Raw genomic sequence first — 16,182 nt, 5'->3', positions numbered from 1 at the left:
GCAACCCCAGAGTCAGCCACGACTGGACCTAATGGTCAGGGGTCCCTTTATATGGAAGCATTAGCTGGTTTCACGGTTTTTCCCCCATTGTGTTTTTTGCCAGTGCCTGCTCTGGTGATTCGCTGCCCCTTGCAAGAGGCAGGGGAGAGCTGAGCTGGGAGAGTTAAGAGGGGTTGCAGGAATCAAGAGAAGCCTTGGCTGGCTTCACAGTTTTTTCTCACATTGTGATTTTTGTGTAGGACACACACACACACACACCCCATGATTCACGATATATTGGCAGGTCAGAAATTATGAAGCGGATATCGCAATATGGACTTCAAGAGTGGCTTGGGAAACCCAGCCAGATGGGCGGGGTATAAATGATAAAATTATTATTATTATTCAAACTGGTTTTGGAGAATATATAGGTATATTGCCCAGCCCTAGTAGTCTCTCTGGAAAGCCTTCATCAGTGTAATAATAAATATGATCAATCTATCTTCCCCTATGTTTTGGCTCTGTGACAAGAGCAGCATCACCACTGTACTGAAATTTATTTAGAACTTGTTAAGCTACTGTAAGTAACAACCCAGCCTGTGAAATGACAGCAATATTGGAAAGAAGTATTTATGGATGGAACTGTAAATTCAGTATTTTCCTTCCTAGTGAGGAAAGCCACACTCAATTCCTTTCTGCTTGTCATGCAATGGCACAGAAGCCTTGCTACAAAATAGTTGAAATGCCTATCGAACTATCATTCTTATATCCTATCGAACTGTCATTCTTATGTGAAATCATGTGCAGGATTTATGATAGGAGCAACAGAAGAATGTAAAGAATGGACTTTGGAAGCTTAGGAAATAAATATATACAGTCGTACCTTGGTTCTCGAATGCCTTGTGACTCGAAGGTTTTGGCTCCCGAACCCTGCAAACCTGGAAGTGAGTGTTCTGGTTTGCGAACATTTTTTGGAAGCCGAACATCCGACGAGGCTTCCACAGCTTCTGATTGAGTGCAGGAAACTCCTGCATCCAATTGGAAGCTGTGCCTTGGTTTTCGAACATTTTCAGAAGTCGAACGGATTTCATTCGAGAACCAAGTTACAAGTGTAGATGTGTTTTAATGCAGCTACTAAGATGGAAATATAATAGTGAAAGGAGGCACAGGAAGTCAAGAGGAAAATGTGCAACCAAAAAAAATGATACACATGATTGGAGTTACGTAATAATTTGGAGGATTTAATAAAAATGGTTATTTTTAAAAATGCTTGCAATACTAATAACACCCAGTTTTCAACAGTATGCAATGTGTGTGTGTGTAAACAACCAGCCCAAAATCTGTATTGCACTTTTGCAGAAGGACTTAGATTTGACTATCAGTCCCCAGAGCAGAAATGCATTCTGATGCTAAGATTATCCATCTGGGATGACAGCCGAGTCAGACAGGGGATTAAGATGTGTCTGTGACCTCTAGCATTCTTGCCATCTTTTCCCACAGCCAGAAAGTTTCACTTACAGTTTTCCACAGTAATTGCCAGAGCTGGAAAATCTTGCTTTTCTATCGCTAACCTTTCTTTCTGGGTTAGCACCTGCTGCCAAAATGGTAAATCAGCTAACCCTGTGCTCTTTTTTTTTTTTAAAGTGGTTTTTGTTCTTGTTCACAGAAAGCTCAAGTTACAAACACATTTGGTTCCTTTTGAAATCTCTGCAAAGTAAGATTGCCGTGCTCCCTATCGCTCAACCTTCTTATGCAAGGAAATCTAGTTTTAATCGAGATTAGGTAGAGTATTTAGCAGATGCTGCTGCAGTTTAATAAACAATGCCCTTCCAGCATGCATAACGGTAGCCCTTCAAAAAAAAAAAGGCCGGGTTGTTTTAGGAGGCACTGCAGAGTAGAGCTGGGCGATATTACGATTAATTGTCTGAAACCAGTATGATGTTCAAACGGCGATACTGGTTTCAAACTTTTTGAGCTGGCTCACAGCTGGTGGCCGGGAAGCCAAGATATAGGGCCAGCTCAAGTTGCCTTGATCAGCTGTGAGGGGGACAGTTTACAAAAGCCCGTTTCTCAGCTGATCAAGCCCCCTCTGCCTCCTGCAAACTGAAGTGGGGGCCAGCTTGTTTAGACTGCTCCTCTGAAGGGCCAGCAGGCTCAGGGGCCAGCAGGAGGCTGCCCGCCCTTGTCCCCATATAGCTGCTGCTCATGGGAGCCAGAATGGTATGGAGGCTCGTTCAACTTTGTGACCTGGGCAAGTCCCCAGACCTGTCTGGCTTGTGCATGCAGGAGCCTTATGGGGAATGCCTGGGCAATTTCAGACATTGTGATATATCAGTACATGGCAGCATTTAGCTGCTGATATATCACAGTGTTGAAAACTAGATTGTCACCCAGCATCCAAAAAGTTAGGTTTAAAAAAGGCAAAGGACCCCTGGACAGTGAAGTCCAGTCAAAGGTGACTGTGGGGTTGTGGCGCTCATCTCGCTTTCAGGCCGAGAGAGCTGGCGTTTGTCCACAGACAGCTTTCTGGGTCATGTGGCCAGCAGGACTAAACCGCTTCTGGCACAACGGAACACCGTGACAGGAACCAGAGCGCACGGAAACGCCGTTTACCTTCCCACCACATTGGTACCTATTTATCTGCTTGCACTGGCGTGCTTTCAAACTGCTAGGTTGGCAGAAGCTGGGACAGAGCAACAGGAGCTCACCTCATCACGGGGAATCGAACCACCAACCTTCTGATTGGCAAGCCCAAGAGGCTCAATGGTTTAGATCACAGCGCCGCCCGTATGTCATGGTAGAAGTGTAGGGGCTGGGACAAACAGTGAGGATCAGAGTATTGCATTAGTTCCCTTCCATTCTGGTGCTTTTAGCCTTTCTGAAGTCCATTAGTTTTTATGATTATTCATTATCTACTTACGTTTTGAAATGACTGCGGAACGGCTGGAGTTCATGGGAGTGCAACAAAGGTGTATAAGGAAAGGATAAATGCACCTTTTTGTGTTGGTTATGGAAAATTTCCGGCATGACACCAGCCTTTCCCACGCAATCCATAGCCCCAAATATCTGTATTTTACACTCTTCTATACAAATAGCTGTGGGCTGCTTTGTAGAAATGACGGGAAATTACATCAAACGTTCATCCTGAATCATTATTTCTTCATCAGGTTTGTAAAGAGTCCAGCTTGCTTATTACAACATGAAATTTCAACATATTCCTGCAACTAATAAATATGAATTGCTGGTTTAGGCTGAATTGTTCCTTGGCCATTGTTCTCGGGTGTTTTTATAGAAGGCAAATAAGCTTTTTGTTTCAAATGGAAAGCTGTTAAGCTAACCAATCTCATGTTGCTTTAAAGTTGGGACTTTCCATATATTTGAAACCACCGGCTGCCAAACCAGTCCAAACAAATGTTGGCTCATTCTGCCATTCCGTTGGCACCGAGAGAGGTGCTTCATTAAAGCTTCATCTCGCTCTAGTTATGGTTGAATGCTGTTCTGCCAAATTGATGTCCAAAGTGACTCACAAATGAGTCACCTTTTGCTTAGCAAGTGATTGCTGCAATATGTGAAGACTGGTTCTATACAGACAGAAGCTGTTGAATGTTTTGTTTTGCTTTGGTTGAAATTTGGGGCTTTTTAGCCTAAGAAGGGCTGCTCTTGCCCCAGACAAGGTCAAACAGAGTTGTCACGGTAACGTTCTCCCGTCTTCTGTTGTGCATCTTTTCTTAGCCGTGTCTTAAACCTTGTACAGTGGTGCCCCGCAAGACGAATGCCTCGCAAGACGGAAAACCCGCTAGACGAAAGGGTTTTCCGTTTTTTAATGCGCTTCGCAGGACGAATTTCTCTATGGGCTTGCTTCGCAAGACGAAAATGTCTTGCGATTCTTGTGATTTTTTTTCTCTCCCCACCCCCTTTTTCTAAGGCACTAAGCTGCTAATAGCCTTTTAGCAGCTAATCCGCTAATCCCTTAAACCTTTAATAGCCGCTAATAGCCGCTAAACCGCTAATAGCGCTAATACGCTAATAGGGTTGCTTCGCAAGACGAAAAAACCGCTAGACGAAGAGACTCGTGGAACGGATTCTTTTCGTCTTGCGAGGCACCACTGTATATATTAATCCATCTAGAGCCATAGTTTTCAAAACACAAGGAGACAGAAGTTACACAAAAGTGCTGTTGTCTCTCATCATGTTGCCTGAGCCAGTCCGCAGAGCACTGGTGCTTAAAAGCAACCTTTCTCTTCACTGAGCACCATTGCCTCATTTGGCTGGTCTTGCTTTATCGTGGGGCTAGTTCACACTATGCTCTTCCCATGTGCGCTCACAACCTCCTTTCCCACAATGCACATGACTGTAACCAGGTGAGGAAAACTGTGAACTGGGCTGTATGTTGATAGAGCTGTATGCAGGGTTCTCCAAACTTGGATCTCCAGCTCTTTTTGGACTACAACGCCCATCGTCACTAGCTATCAGGACCAGTGGTCAGGGAAGATGGGCGTTGTAATAAAATAAAACAACCAGCTGGAGACCCAAGTTTGGGAAACGCTTGCTATTGTTTGCTGTGGTTTTTAAAAACTTATTTTAATGCCTCTCATAAAGATCCTGCCCTGGTAGGATTGTATACTGAAAAAACAGGATATAAAACAGGATGTACATATTTAAAGAAGATGAGTAAATGTCCAAATTAAGTTAATTTGGATGTGCAGAAGATATTAAAAACAAATTTAAGGAACTGCAGAAAGAGGGGGATGGAAGTCAAGTTTTGAAATGTCAAAATGAATGTAAAATTAGTGAGACGTATAAAACTAGTGAAATGTATAAACTTGAAAAGTATAAATAAATAGATAAAATATCAAAAAAGAAAAAAGAAAAACAGGATATAAATAACATTTTATAAACCTCTCTGTGAGATCCATCCGAATAGTGGTACAGTGGTGCCTCGCAAGACGAAGAGAATCCGTTCCGTGAGTCTCTTCGTCTTGCGGTTTTTTTCTTCTTGCGAAGTAAGCCCATTAGCGGATTAGCGCTATTAGCGGTTTAGCGGCTATTAGCGGCTATTAAAGGCTTAAGGGATTAGCGGATTAGCTGCTAAAAGGCTATTAACGGCTTAGATCAGCTGATAAGCGGCTTAGCGATCAGCTGTTAAGCGGCTTAGCGAACAGCTGTTAAGCGGCTTAGGGGCTTGGGGAAAGGGGGGGGGGGAAACCCAGGAATCGCAAGACATTTTCGTCTTGCGAAGCAAGCCCATAGCAAATTCGTTTTGCGAAGCACCTCCAAAACGGAAAACCCTTTTGTCTAGCGGGTTTTCCGTCTTGCGAGGCATTCGTCTTGCGGGGCACCACTGTATAAATATACCTTAAAGAAACAAAAACAAGCAAACAAAGAATTGTTCTAGTTGGGTGTTGGAGCTGTTAAAAGTATTCTAGAAGCAGATGTTCTGTTTACTGAAGCATGTCTTGGAATGGGTACCACATTAAGGGATGAACAGGCCTGTCTCAGCCCTCTTTCTGCAATGTTATAACTCTTTATTGTATTGGCGTTATCTGTTGCTTTAGCCGAACCAAATTCAGTGTGATCTGAATGTTTTCTTTTCATAAGCTTTCCCATGGCAACCTCTTCATACCTAAAATCCAAAAGAAAGTATTAAAACCTTGCAGGCGTGACAAGTACAACACTGCTTAGCAACACCTTTTCAACACAGGAAAAAGATATTGCAAATAAAACATCGTTGTCTTTTCTTTTCCTTAGGTATCTTGCCGGTGTACCATAACATGTTTGCACTAATGAATCAGACAGACAGATGTTGGTATCCCCCAAACCACACCTTCCAAGTAGAGGGATCAACCAGTCTCACTGTTCTCTACCGGATAAGGTTATATCATAGCTTGTTTTTGTTTAAATCAAAATGGTTTTTGTTTAATTAGATTTTTCTTAAACTACATATAATGTAGGTTGAAATAATTGATTAATTTCCTAAGACTTTTTTTATTTCCATTTAAATATCAGAGGGGTTCATAATAAGAATAACACTCTTTGTCCATACATTTTACAGTCAGTTTTATTCCATGTGTTGTTTTATGGAGGTTATAGCAAATGCACACGGAGGCAGGGGCAGACCCCTGAAAGCTGACAGAATCACTTGATGACCACTTTTACTCCTCCTTGGAGTAAACTTGATTATCTATTTTATTTAAACCCAGAGCTATTTAATTTATTTGATGGGCCCATTTATAAAAAATAATTTCAGTGGAATGTTCCCTTCTTCTTCAAATAAATGGATTGTATTGCAATTACTTTACAATTCTAAGCATGTAGATGTGGGTGTTTACTTCCAGGTATGCATGTATGAGGTTGCAGCATTTTGTTTAAATAAGCAGTTGTGTCTGAACAATGGCTGCATTTCAACTGTGTCCTAGCAACCAAGGCATTCCCATTGCTCTAGTCATATAACCATTTTGCATATATTTCCAGAATGTAAAACATCTGCGGATCAGTGTGTGTACTTCTGTAGTCTAGAAAATTTTCCATTGAGTAGTCCCCATCTTAAGGTTCAATGTACCACAGTGTGACTTGCATCACAAACATAAAGGAGATTTTTAAACCATTTTGCCATAATGTTTCTGGGGAGGCCAAACCGCCTGTTCCTTTATGTCATCGTGTCAAGGGTAGGAGTTTCGGGAAGCTTGCCAGAGTCCATAAAATACATAGATACAGGCTTTGTTCAGAAGCGTATGTACCATGCCTGACAATTGTCTCGAAAGAGCTTCTCCTCTCCCAACTAAGCCATGCTTCCTAAAATGGAGATTGCATAATCCACAAGAAAGTATACATTTACTACAAAAGAGACACAAAACTTTTGATTCCTGGGTATGCTAAAGCGATATCGCTGAGATATATTTTGATAAATTGTCTGAAACCGGCGTATGACATTCAAACCGTGATACCGGTTTCAGACTCGATATATCCGCAATGTATTGCCAGCTCAAATTCCCCTGAGGCAGCAAAGGCATAGGCAGGCAGGCAGGCAGGTAGACAGGAGCCTGAGAAGAATCTCGCCTGCAAGCTATGCCTCCAGTTTCACCTGGGCAGGCAGGCTGCCACTTCCTCCTGGTTGGTCACTCCTGGAGCGACTGACAGGGAGGAAAGTGGCAGCTCGGCCAATTGGGCGAAGGTGGAGGCAGGCAGGTGAGCGCCTTCTCTGGCTCTATCTCCCCCCCTGCATGCGCCTTTGAAGAAGCTGCTCTCTCCCCCTGGCTCACATGAGCAAGAGTAGTATGGGGGCTCACTCAACTTTTGGGCTCGTGATGTATCTCAGCTGCTTAAGGTGGGGAGGAAGAAGCAGCCAAGATACATTTCAGGAATCTCGATATATCCGTAGATTGAGATATTTAGCTGCTGATATATCACAATGTTGAAAACCAGCCCTACTTTCTGTGCTCCCCTGCTCTGACAAGGTGTTGGAACTACAAGAATCCCCGAACCGGAAGCCATGGCTTATGACATATGAGCAGGTCCAAATTTTACTCATCGCAGTAGTGCAGGCTACAAGTGCCCAGGAATCCAGACTTTCATAGAACCAGCTGTATTTGCCTGTCTGTGATCTGACATAGTACTTTGCAAACTCTAGAAGACAAGGCTTTAAAAATTAGCAAATTTATTTAGTAGCAGTTGTAAGGCATGAATGTAAGTCCCAGAGGCAGTTGCAGACAATGCCGGGGAGTTGTGCTCCTTTTGTGACCTCCCTCCTTCAGAGTCAGACCACAGTAGTATATCTGAGGCATACCAGAATAAAGAGCGGGAGGGAGGAGGCAGAGAACTCAGTGCAGTGCAAATACGCCCGCAGGAGCACCAGATTGCCTCTGCCAGTGCGTTTGCACCCCTGCTGCCTTGCCTCTCCCACTCTCCATCCTGGTATTCAGGAGCAACTTGGCTGGAAGGAAGCCAGGGAGGCACCCTAATGCCCCATTCACTACTATCTAAAGGCCACTGCTTTGCTGAAGCTATGTAGTTCTGGGTCTGGTCAGTGTCTCAGTGGGCAGTTGTACATCACTCTGGGTTTCATGATGGAAGAAAGTTGAGATAGAAACATAAGAGGCGGCGGGGGGAATGAGTGGTGGTATTTGACCAGTAAATTGGCTATGAGTTTTGATGTTTGGTTATTTGCTGGCTAAATACAAACTCCAGTGGAGATGGCTCATTTCAAGCTGGAATAATTTAGTGGCAATATGAACTTGTGTGAAAGTATTCAAAGCCCTTGCCCTTTAAGCGGCCTGAATTTCATTAAAAACATGTTTCTAACATGGGTGGTCTTGGCTGCAAAAGCACTGATACGTGTCTTTGTTTCTTAACAGGTTTTATTTCCCACACTGGTATTGTAACAGCAATGTACGAGCATTTCGGTACGGGGTTTCCCGAGGTGCAGAGAGTCCTGTCCTTGATGACATTGTCATGTCTTATTTGTTTGCTCAGGTAAAATTTTGACAACGTATTATTTGGGTATGGATGTATTTGGCTCTTCTCCACGTTTTTACCGCTGGAAATGAATGTCTTCATCCAAATATGGATAATTTCACAGGAATAATAATAATTATATGCAGTTATCCTGTGAAATAAAAATACAACAGCCTTGAGAGCAGCACCAAGGTGTTGATTCCCCTTTGAGTTCTGAGCTGATTTCTTTGTTCAAATTAAGTTCCGAGTTGATTCAATAGAAGACAACTCAAGCTGCGATGAAAATAAATGAAAAGAGCAGTAGGCCAAATTCATCAGAATTTCTGTGCCTTCGTTTTTTGCCTCCAGTGGCGGGAAGACTTTGTCCATGGGTGGGTGAAGATGCCTGTCACTCATGAAACACAAGAAGAATGTCTTGGCATGGCTGTTCTTGATATGATGAGGATGGCCAAAGAAAAGGACCAAACTCCACTAGGCATCTACAATTCTATGAGGTAACTCTCTTTGCGATGTCGTCTTCTGCAGCTGTGCAAGTGGGGAAGGGAGGAGTAAAACAGGAGGTGGAGGCAGGAAAGCACGAAATGGAAATAAGGATCCAAACCATTATTATTTTCATTGCCTGTTGCCTTACCCCTTTTTCCAAAGAACTTGTTTCCAGTTCATGACTCTCCCCATTTTAAGATTAGCCTGAGAGATAAGTGTCTGGCCCAAGGTGATCCAGTCAACTTCACAGCAAGGCAAGAGTTTGAACTTGGATAAGGCATTTGCAGATCTGAGCAAGTTGCGGCCTGTTCCATTTCACCAGATGTGACATTCCTCTTTTATACAGCCTGGTGGTTCCTAGTTCTGGTCGTTGCAGAGAGAAAGTTTGAGGATGCAAACCCTGACATCGCCAGCAGAATTCGCCTCCCAGTTTTCTGTCCCACTTGCTCATAAGTTAAAAGATTTTAGGAATTAGGACTTACCTGATAGTTGCTCTTGCATCTTCTGTAGAAGAATGCCACCAGCCCCCTTTGAGCTGCTCATCAATATTTTGCCACACACTTGGTTGTCTTTGTGTTCACAGCTACAAGATGTTTTTGCCAAAATGCATCAGGGAAAAAATCCAGGATTATCACATTCTGACCCGAAAGAGGATAAGATACAGATTCCGCAGATTCATCCAGCAGTTTGGCCAGTGCAAAGCAACCGCCAGAAACTTGAAACTGAAATATCTCATAAATCTGGAGACCCTCCAGTCTGCCTTTTATTCAGAAGTGTTTGAAGTGAAGGAACCCGGCAGAGAGCCTTCGGGTGAAGAAAGTTTTGCAACCATTGTTATATCCGGAAATGGTGGAATTCAATGCTCAAGAGGAAAGCATAAGGAAAGTGAGACACTGGCAGAACAGGTAATCTCGTATAACATACAGTCATACCTTGGTTTTCGAACAGCTTAGTTCCTGAACGTTTTGGCTCCCGAATGCCGCAAACCTGGAAGTAACCGTTGCGGTTTGCGAACTATTTTTGGAAGCCAAATATCCGGCGGGGCAGCCAATCAGAAGCCGTGCTTTGGTTTCCGAATGTTTTGGAAGTCAAACGGACTTCTGGAACGGATTCCGTTTGACTTCCAAGGTACGACTGTACTTCTGTATTTTGTTTACTATGAAAGCTTTGAGAATACCACTGGAAGCAGAATTACTTGGTTCCATCAATAGAATTCTTACTGGCCAAGTAGAAATTAGTGTTGTACAGTCAGTTGAAAGTATTGTGGCAAGTACTTTGCAGGAAAAAGTTCACAGAATATAAATGGTGAGGGAGGAGTGGGAGGCTGGTTTAAGGTTCTGTGGGTTTTTAGTGCACATCCAGTTCTGTTCTGTGGCTTGGGCAATGCAGGGTCCCAATCCTTAGTATCAATGCAGACTCTAGTTCCTATTGGTTTTTATTTGTGCCTAGCATTGAATGGGATTTCACCCAAGTCTTTTAAGATTACTAGCCTTAAAGGTAAAGGGACCCCTGACCATTAGGTCCAGTCGTGGCCGACCCCGGGGTTGCGGCGCTCATCTCGCTTTATTGGCCAAGGGAGCCGGCTTACAGCTTCCAGGTCATGTGGTCAGCATGACTAAGCCGTTTCTGGCGAACCAGAGCAGTGCATGGAAATGCCGTTTACCTTCCCGACGGAGCAGTACCTATTTATCTCCTTGCACTTTGACGTGCTTTTGAACTGCTAGGTGGGCAGGAGCAGGGACCGAGAAACGGGAGCTCACCCCGCTGCGGGGATTCAAACCGCTGATCTTCTGATCAGCAAGTACTAGGCTCTGTGGTTTAACCCACAGCGCCACCCACGTCCCTTACTGTCATGGAAATAAATTGGATTAGCAGTAGATGTGCCTGAGAAGTGAAGAGTACCATTTTCTGTTCTCCAGTGGTGTTCTAGGAGGATAATACATTGACAGTTCATTATTTTTTTTAATGCACGGGGGTACACAATTAACTCAATTGATAAAATATTTCCTTTCTAGGTACTTTATAGACTGTAGGTTGGGTTAAGCAAAGGGGGGATTTTCTCTTGAGTGTTTTGGATTTTGCTGCTTGAACATTGCTATTTCAATTTCTCTGTAATTTAAATTTCATCTGTTAGTGGTGGCAGCATCACTTAAAGCGTATGACGATTCTTATCTAAACAGAGATAAGCAAACTTGAGTAATGCTGTCTGTGCACACAGATGGTAGCCTTCTTAGAAATAAGACCCCAATCCTGCTCTTGTTTCTCTGCAACATGTGCAACTGTCAAGGTTAGCCTTTCATCAGTTTATTCTGAACATCAGTCCATAGAGAGGGATTTTTCCCTTGGGAAACTCTTCCCTTGAAGGTCTGCCTGATTCAGAGGCTTGCAGCTTGTGGTAAAGATGTAAAAACCAAGAATTTAGCTGCCATTGATAAATATTGTGAAAGGGGAGTAGAGACGTGACGTGCAAACACCAGGCTCAAACTTGTTTTTCTGGCAGGAAAGGATGTTTCTTATTACCTCAGAATCATGCTATTGAGAATAATGTTACAATTGCTCTGTTTCAGTGGATGGCTAGAAGGTTGACTAAAACACTCACAAATAACCCGTTAATAAAGCAACATCTTTTCGCAGGAAATACAGACCTATTGCGATTTCCCCGACATTATCGATGTCAGTATTAAGCAAGCAAGCCAGGAAGGTTCTGGCGAGAATAGAATTGTAACCATTCACAAGCAAGACAGCAAGAATTTGGTAAGAGCGGCTTTCTCTTTTGATTACCTTACATTTCTGTGCATTACTTGTCTAAACAAATTGGATTTGATGCCCTGCCTTGTTTCATATCTGCAGTGTCGGGCAGTTAGGCACGTAAGTTAGACTGTGACCTTCGTAGAATGTAGCAAAAGCAATCTGTGTGTTCTTAAAAACAACAACCCTCCTGTTCCGTTTTGAGGCGGCCACACCATAAGCCTTTCCTTTCCTCATGCGTTTTGAGATTCCTAGCCGTAGTCATTAACCACAGAAGAACGATGTAAATACACACATGTGCAACAAATCATAGCCTGCTCAGATGCTCCTTCTCCATCTGCTGAGATTGGGAGTGCGTCTCAAATTCACATGCTCGATCCAGTCTCCTTCCCGGCACAGAGAAGGCAATGATTCCACATGGAGATCGTACATATATTTGAGCACGGTATCTCTGCTTAGCACAGTCCCTGTTTTCTGCCCATGGTAAAGGGCTGTGGCAGAGCATGCGGCTTAGAAACACCCTCCTGACATATCTGCACATAAGGAGGTAGTGGAGTCCTGTTCAGTTCTATCTAGCCTGAGACCCATGGTTGTCTTGTCTTTCCCCACACTGTGGCACATTTACACAGTTTTGAAACATGGGTGGAGGACATTTCGCCCCCTTCATTCTTTGTTAGACAAACCTTACTAAAAATCTAATGTGTGTGGTTTGCTTGTTTTTTTAATCCCCCTTAGGTTGTTGGGCTGGGCAATATCTGGGCAATATAATACTGTAACAACAACAACAACAGCAATTTCTTAATTATACGCCGCCCATCTGGCTGGGTTTCCCCAGCCACTCTGGGCGGCTTCCAACAGAATATGAAAATACAATAGTCTAATGATATACAGTGGTACCTCTAGTTACGGACTCGATCCGTTCCGGGGTGCCGTTCACACTCCGAAAAGTCTGTAACTAGAGCTCCGCTTCTGCACACACACACGGCGCAACAGAGCTTGTGGAGGGCCAGACTATATTTGGGGGGGGGGGGGGAATGAACGAATTCCTATGCCCCTCAAATAACCCAGAGATGCATTTTTAAATAAAAGCACACATTCTACTCATGTAAAAACATGCTGATTCCCGGACCATCTGCGGGCCGGATTTAGAAGGCGATTGGGCCGAATCCAGCCCCCAGGCCTTAGGTTGCCTACCCATGGATTAATGCATTCACCAAACCGCATAATCCTTGTCATGGAAATGAATGGGTTATTCATTTCAGAGTTTGTGAGTTTGTTCAGCTCAACAAAATGATCAACCATCAGAAGCCTATGCATGCGATTAGTCTTACGTTTTATAAGTGTATCAGAAAAATAATAAATATCTTACTATCTCTCTCCCTTGCCTTTGCAGGAAGCTGAATTTCATTCACTAAGAGAGGCTCTTTCTTTCGTAGCATTGATTGATGGATATTACAGATTAACCGCAGATGCCCATCATTACCTCTGTAAAGAAGTAGCACCCCCTTCCATCATTGAGAATATTCAGAGCAACTGTCATGGGCCAATTTCGTAAGTGGCATGTTTTATAAGATGTTGAAAAGGTGTTTTTTTCCCTTTAATCCTGAAAGAAAAGAGATGCTCCACTTTGCTTGGGAGGCAATTGCCTAGTTCATCAAGGATAATTAATGCCAAATCTTTTAGGTATGTACAGATGTGCAGCTGGATACGTGTTTTATTTGGCTCGTTTCTCATTTTGGCACAGCAGGAAGTAGCTGGATGTACACACCTTCATCCAGGAACACTTTAAAAAATGTACCTGCCATTGGGTTTTTTTAAATACACAATAATATATTTTCCCTATCTCTCTCCCCACCTGGAAATACTTTGAAACCTTGATAAAAACATGTGGGAAGGTCTCTCAGTGTTTCCTTTTGTAATGAATTCATGTTTATTCAGCCACAACACTTAATGCAAAGTTTTAAGATGTTTTTTCTTTCATTCTCAGTTCAGTTCCGAATGTGTCATGCAGTGAATAGAGAACAGTGAGTTTTAAGGACTCCCAGCCATAACCATGGTGATGGTATATGCGGTCATAGACAGAGAACTTCTTAATAGGTTCACTGCAGGATCTGGCAGAAATAGAATTTGAAATTGTGGAGGAAGAAAAGGCAATTCAGATATCAATATCTGGAATTGAGCACAGAACATTGCTAGCAAAGGAAATTGCTTTTGGGCTAAGTGTTGCCTTCTTGTGAACTTTTCCGTAGGCTTGAGGAAAAAGAAATATTTCCGGCTGCGAGGGTTGTTTTTGTACTGTTGTGTAGTATTGCCTAGTTCTGAAGAGCTAAGTGTCTCTGTGCGCTTCAGTTAAAAGTCCGTCATAGGGATTTCTCAGCCTGTTAACCAGAGGGGTAGAAAACACCTCCTTGCTAGTGGAAGGCAAAGGATTGTCCCCACCTCCAGGTTGGGCAAGAGTTGCAGACTGCCTTTTTTGAGCTCTTTTGAGGTCTACTTTCTGTCCTTTCCGTTCTTTTATTATTATTATTATTATTATTATTATTATTATTATTATCCACCCCGGTTTGGGAAGAAATGCAGCTATAGGAAGCATCTGAAGATTGCTATTGGGTAAAGGTAAAGGGACCCCTGACCATTAGGTCCAGTCGTGGCCGACTCTGGGGTTGCAGCGCTCATCTTGCTTTATTGGCCAAGGGAGCCAGTGTACAGCTTCTGGGTCATGTGGCCAGCATGACTAAGCCGCTTCTGGCGAACCAGAGCAGCGCACGGAAACACCGTTTACCTTCCTGCCGGAGCGGTACCTATTTATCTACTTGCACTTTGACGTGCTTTCGAACTGCTAGGTTGGCAGGAGCAAGGACTGAGCAACGGGAGCTCACCCCGTCGTGGGGATTCGAACCGTCGACCTTCTGATTGGCAGATCCTAGGCTCTGTGGTTTAACCCACAGTGCCACCCGCGTCTTGGTACTTTGTCCCAAACAAACTGCACTTCCTCTTCTACAGCTGGAAGGCGGAGCCTACAGTTCCTCCTTTCCACCTGGGCTTGGTGACAAAGGTGCTTTGAGCATGAGCTGCTGGCTCACCCACTCCTTTGTAGGAGAGACAGAGAAAAGGAGTTCCCCAGGTGGGTAACTGGATTGCTCACCTCCCTTCATACACCTCCAGAGCACAAGCACACTTGGCAGATAAGTCTCTTTTGACACGGGTTAATTCCTACTCTCTCCTTGGGCTCAAGGAGGCATCCATTTACTGACTTCATCCCTGCTTCTGTCCAGGAGTAGCAAGGAACCATGAGACCAGATTCTGAGGTCCATCCCATTCCTGGTAACTTCTTTCTAGTTTCCTTGCCTTGCCTCGTCCAGGGCAGAACACGTCTCTTTGTCTCTGCAACTTTCCAACTCCAGCATTTTTTTACCTTTACTGTCTTCCTCTGTTCGGTTTCCACCCAATCCTTTCTCATTCTTCTTCTGCAGAAACTAAACAACAACCACCAGAATGACTCTTTTTCACGTGCCAGGCCTCTTCCAAGGGCATGCCAAAATCCTAACATCTTTCGGTCTTTTGTTGTTGGACTCCAAGCCACATTTCTCCTCCCTTGTTTGACACCTCCTCCTCAGATCTTTGTCTCTTAGCTGGACAGAAACTTAGGGAGGTGTCAGAAGGAAGAGGATAGACCTAAAAACTTAGTCACGCCATTCTCCTGCACAAAAGTAGGGATTGACCCAGTAACCCTTCAGTCACCCCAAGCAAGAAACTGCTTCCAAGGAACCACATTTTCTAGATGTCTCTAGGCAGGAATAAGGATGAGGACCCTATACTATATTACGAGATTCTGAGTGTGAGAATCTTTTGGTGAGCTACTCTGAGAACTTCCTGAAGATATAAAATGAGATATAAGTTTTCTAAATAAAGTTTAAGGAGGTTACATGAGGAGAGGCATCGTGCTTTCCATAGGAAAGGCAATATAGGGTCATTTTCAGCTTTTGCTGTCAGTTGGGCTGAGGGATGTCTGGTTTTCAACACTGTGATATATCACCAGCTAAGCATTGCAATATACCAGTGATATACCAATAGGAAATAAGGATGAAGCTATGTAGAGGTGAATGGGGTGATGCCCTAGCCAACTGCTACTACTTAGGTGTCTAAAACAAATGCATTTTTACTTACCTATTTGCAGCTGCATGTGCTGCCTCTTGTGTATAAAAATGATATTATTGCTTCAGTGCTTTTATTTGTTTCTATTTTATTTTATTTCCTGTTTCATCTACAAGCTGTCTTGAGTCCCTGTCAGGGGAAAAGGGTGGGAAATAAATAAATAAAATCCAAGTTTGGCACTGACCACACTTAATAGATCCTAGAGATACTTATTCCCCCCTCCATTTTCTTGCTAGATTTTTTTCCTTGCATTTGAACTGCTGCCATACTGATTTCAACAATCTGTTAATATTGGTAGGGGTTTAGGCTCTTCTGTTCTGCCCGGTTTCAAATGAGACACCGAATGAACCTCTTCCAGCTAGCGAA

General features: G+C 43.4%; 1 protein-coding gene across 2 annotated transcripts in view; it reads left to right on the top strand.

Annotated features, from left to right (window-relative positions):
* JAK2 (Janus kinase 2) overlaps positions 1 to 16,182 on the top strand; it is an 84,896-nt gene that overhangs the window by 36,616 nt on the left and 32,098 nt on the right. For both annotated transcript variants that reach the window (XM_083419542.1, XM_083419543.1), the window contains 6 exons: positions 5,728 to 5,851; positions 8,331 to 8,448; positions 8,779 to 8,924; positions 9,497 to 9,818; positions 11,548 to 11,667; positions 13,055 to 13,212. In XM_083419542.1, coding sequence (XP_083275668.1) covers positions 5,728 to 5,851; positions 8,331 to 8,448; positions 8,779 to 8,924; positions 9,497 to 9,818; positions 11,548 to 11,667; positions 13,055 to 13,212 — 988 coding nt within the window. The remainder of the gene's footprint in view (positions 1 to 5,727; positions 5,852 to 8,330; positions 8,449 to 8,778; positions 8,925 to 9,496; positions 9,819 to 11,547; positions 11,668 to 13,054; positions 13,213 to 16,182) is intronic.

The sequence above is a fragment of the Podarcis tiliguerta genome (genome assembly GCF_965153285.1).
Source record: "Podarcis tiliguerta genome assembly, chromosome: 17".
NCBI classification, from domain to species: Eukaryota; Metazoa; Chordata; class Lepidosauria; order Squamata; family Lacertidae; genus Podarcis; species Podarcis tiliguerta.
This window is presented reverse-complemented; position numbering and strand designations above follow the sequence as displayed.